The 3,005-nt window shown below is 53.4% G+C and overlaps 1 protein-coding gene across 1 annotated transcript in view; it reads right to left on the bottom strand.

Moving 5' to 3' along the window:
• Positions 1 to 151, bottom strand: part of SART1 (squamous cell carcinoma antigen recognized by T cells 1) — a gene marked incomplete at its 3' end in the record, with an annotated part of 12,712 nt that extends 12,561 nt beyond the window's left edge. The window contains exon 1 of the mRNA XM_005864465.2: positions 4 to 151. Coding sequence (XP_005864527.1) covers positions 4 to 151 — 148 coding nt within the window. The remainder of the gene's footprint in view (positions 1 to 3) is intronic.
• Positions 152 to 3,005: the final 2,854 nt, after the last annotated feature.

Here is a 3,005-nt window from a genome sequence, read left to right as displayed (position 1 = left end):
CGCTCTGGTGCTTGTGTTTTTTGTGCTCTCGGTGCTTGTGTTTTTTGTGCTCTCGGTGTCGCCGCGGCTGCTCGGTGGCGCCCCCAGTGCCGGCCGCCGCCGTGGTCATGGCCGCCTCTTCCTCCCAGCGGTGCTTCTTTGACGACCCCATGGCGGCACGTCAGCCCCGAGCCCGGCCGCCACCGAGCCCCGAGCAGGCAAAATGGGAAAACTTCCGGGTCGCCCAGCGGCCGCTGTCGTGTTGCCGGAAAGCAAGAGCGGCTGCTTCCGTAGCTCGCTGCGGAGCCGGTCCCAGAGGCTCATGGGAAAGACGAGTCGGAGCCCGAGCGCGCAGTCGCAGCTGCCTCGAGTAGAGGTCGTGGGGCGGATGGCCCGACTGCGCGCGGGCTCCTTCAGGTGCGCGGACCTGGGATGTGGTCTTGAGATTCTGGGGTCGCACAACTATGGGGACCTAGAGGGCATCCCCAGAGCCGGCGCCTCCCCGGCCTCCCTCCGCTTGCACACCCCCAGCCACGGACGCTCTCCCTCGCACAGACTTTCCTTGGACAGCTCCCGCTGCTCAATGAGACGTCCTGCTAATGGACTCCCTGGGACCGTCCCTACTTCCGGTGCTGGACGACCCAGTGAAACGGAATTTTTGGACTGGAACCCGGAGTCTTTGTCCGCTGGAGTCGAAGAATGAATCCACGGACAGAGAGTAGTATAGCAAAGGTGGAGATTTATTGAAGAACTAGAGGCCCGGTGCATGAATTTGTGCACAGATGGGGGGTCCCTAGGCCTGGCTGGTGATCGGCCAATTGGGGGTCTGGCCAGCCCAGGGTAGAGACTGTGGGAGGTTGGCCGGCCAGCCACTGGAGGTTGGCTGTGGGAGTGCACTGACCACCAGGGGGCAGCTCCTGTGTTGAGTGTCTGCCCCCTGGTGGTCAGTGCACATCATAGCAACTGGTGGACCAGTCATTCGGTCGTTAGGTCGCTTAGGCTTTTATATATATATAGGTAAGTACAGACTCCTACGTGGGGAGAGGGAAAGAGTCCCACAGAATTGACTCCCAATGGGGAGGGGGGGAAGGGTCCCGATGAGTTCTTTTTCCCTATGGCTTATAAAGGCTGCAGATCCTGGTGCCTTGACATCCCCTCTGATTGGCCACTATTCCCTTACCGTGGTCGGCAAACTGTGGCTCTTTGGCCCCTTGAGTGTGGCTCTTCCTAAGCCTTAGGAGTACCCTAATTCAGTTAATAACAATGTACCTACCTATATAGTTAACTGAGTTCCTTTTTCCTACAGCTTGTAAAGGCTGCCTTGAAATCCCCTCTGATTGGTCACTATTCTCTTAAACTGGTTACTATAGTAACTCCTGAGCTCAAAGGTCAAACCTCACATGGGACATATGAGGTTCTCTCACCCTCCCCACCTTCCTTATTGTTTTCTTATTCCCTTTGGGCTTTCTTCTTCTTCTCCTGGATGAAGGGCTTCCTTCTCTTTATTTTGTAAATATAGGCCTTTTGCTGTTCCCAGCTCCCTCATTCTATGGAAATGTACCTGTTGCAGCTTTTCAGCTTCCCTATTCTATGGAAATACACCTTCTGCAGCTCTGCAGCCCTGTGCTCCCTCCATGGCCCCCTTAATTTCCAAAATTTCTAAAATTGCCTAAACCTGTCTTATTTTACCCCTAAAATTCCTGTTTCACCAGCATGCTGTCCTTGAGACCCCAAGTTCCACAGCCCAGCCTCCGCCTTCCCACATTCTCTGGGTTGGATTTTTAACCTGTGAACTGCTAAGGAGCTGCCGAAGAGCTGTGAGTCTGTGAACCCCCTGAAATTGGGTGTAAAATTCGGGACAATTGTTGTTATAGGTTGGCTCAGCGAGATAGACCACCGACTCAGAATTTAAATTTTAAGAGCCTTTATTAAGCTAGCCAGCTGACCACAGCCCGCACCTTCCCCCTCTGGGAAGGTTTGCAGCATTTGGCCCCGACCAAGGGTGCAGCAAGATCTTTTATTGCCAACTACACAGTGTTAGAAAAAAAGAAAAAACCAACTACAAAGCGGTTCATTAGCCGTTCCTGGTACTGGCGGGGTAAAAAGTTTACATAAAATTTACGAGCAGGGTCATACCTGGCTGGGTTCAATCATAACACATTGCTTTTCTAGCGAGATAATTAGCAATTTTTCTCTCCCATGGTCCCTGCCCTTGACACAATCAGTAACTTTTTCCAGGCCGCAGTCCCTCCCCCCAACACATTCAGTAAGTTTCTCATGTTTTATTTCCTCCCCCTAGCACAATTGTGTGTGTGAGCTTTTTTTTTTCCTCGAGGAGAGGGGCTATAACTTGAAGTTACTTAAAAGCCCAGTTCACACAATCCCTCCAGACCCTCACCCCAGTTGCTCCATCTGGTGGCCCCTATGTGGTCCATCTGCTATGGTGTGATGTGCGTGCCCTTTAAAGGTCCGCCCTACTCCCCCAGGGGACTGGGATTTCTCAAAGGTAGAGGCCATCCTGTCCTATTCACTCTTGAATTTCTAGGACCCAGCATACATGCTGGAAACTAGGAGTGGGGATCACAGCTGTTGCTCTGTGAGATGCCCCACTCCTCCGGAGCACACACAAGGCCGTGTGGCTGGGTGCTGGTGGCTGGGACAGTCAGGGGGAGGGGCGGTGGCGTGGGGTGGAGCCGGCAAGCTAAACCTGCTACCTGTCCACCTGCCATCTCCTACTCCCAACTGCAGTCTCTTCCACCACCAGAAATCCCACACTGGCCCGGCCAGTGTGGCTCAGTGGTTGAGCGTCAACCCATGCACCAAGAGGTCGTTGATTTGATTCCTGGGATTCCTGGTCAGGGCACATGCCTGGGTTGTGGGCACGGTCCCCAGTTGGGGGCAGGCGTGCAGAAGGCAGTCTATCGATGTTACTCTCACATCAATGTTTCTGTCCCTCCCTTCTTCCTGTCCCTTCCTCTCTAAAAATCAATAGAAACATTTTTTTTAAGAAAGGAAATCCCACAGTG

This window comes from Myotis brandtii, unplaced genomic scaffold, assembly GCF_000412655.1.
Source record: "Myotis brandtii unplaced genomic scaffold, ASM41265v1 scaffold187, whole genome shotgun sequence".
In the NCBI taxonomy this organism is placed as follows: Eukaryota; Metazoa; Chordata; class Mammalia; order Chiroptera; family Vespertilionidae; genus Myotis; species Myotis brandtii.
The sequence above is the reverse complement of the archived record's forward strand: the minus strand, read 5'-3'. Positions and strand labels throughout refer to the sequence as shown.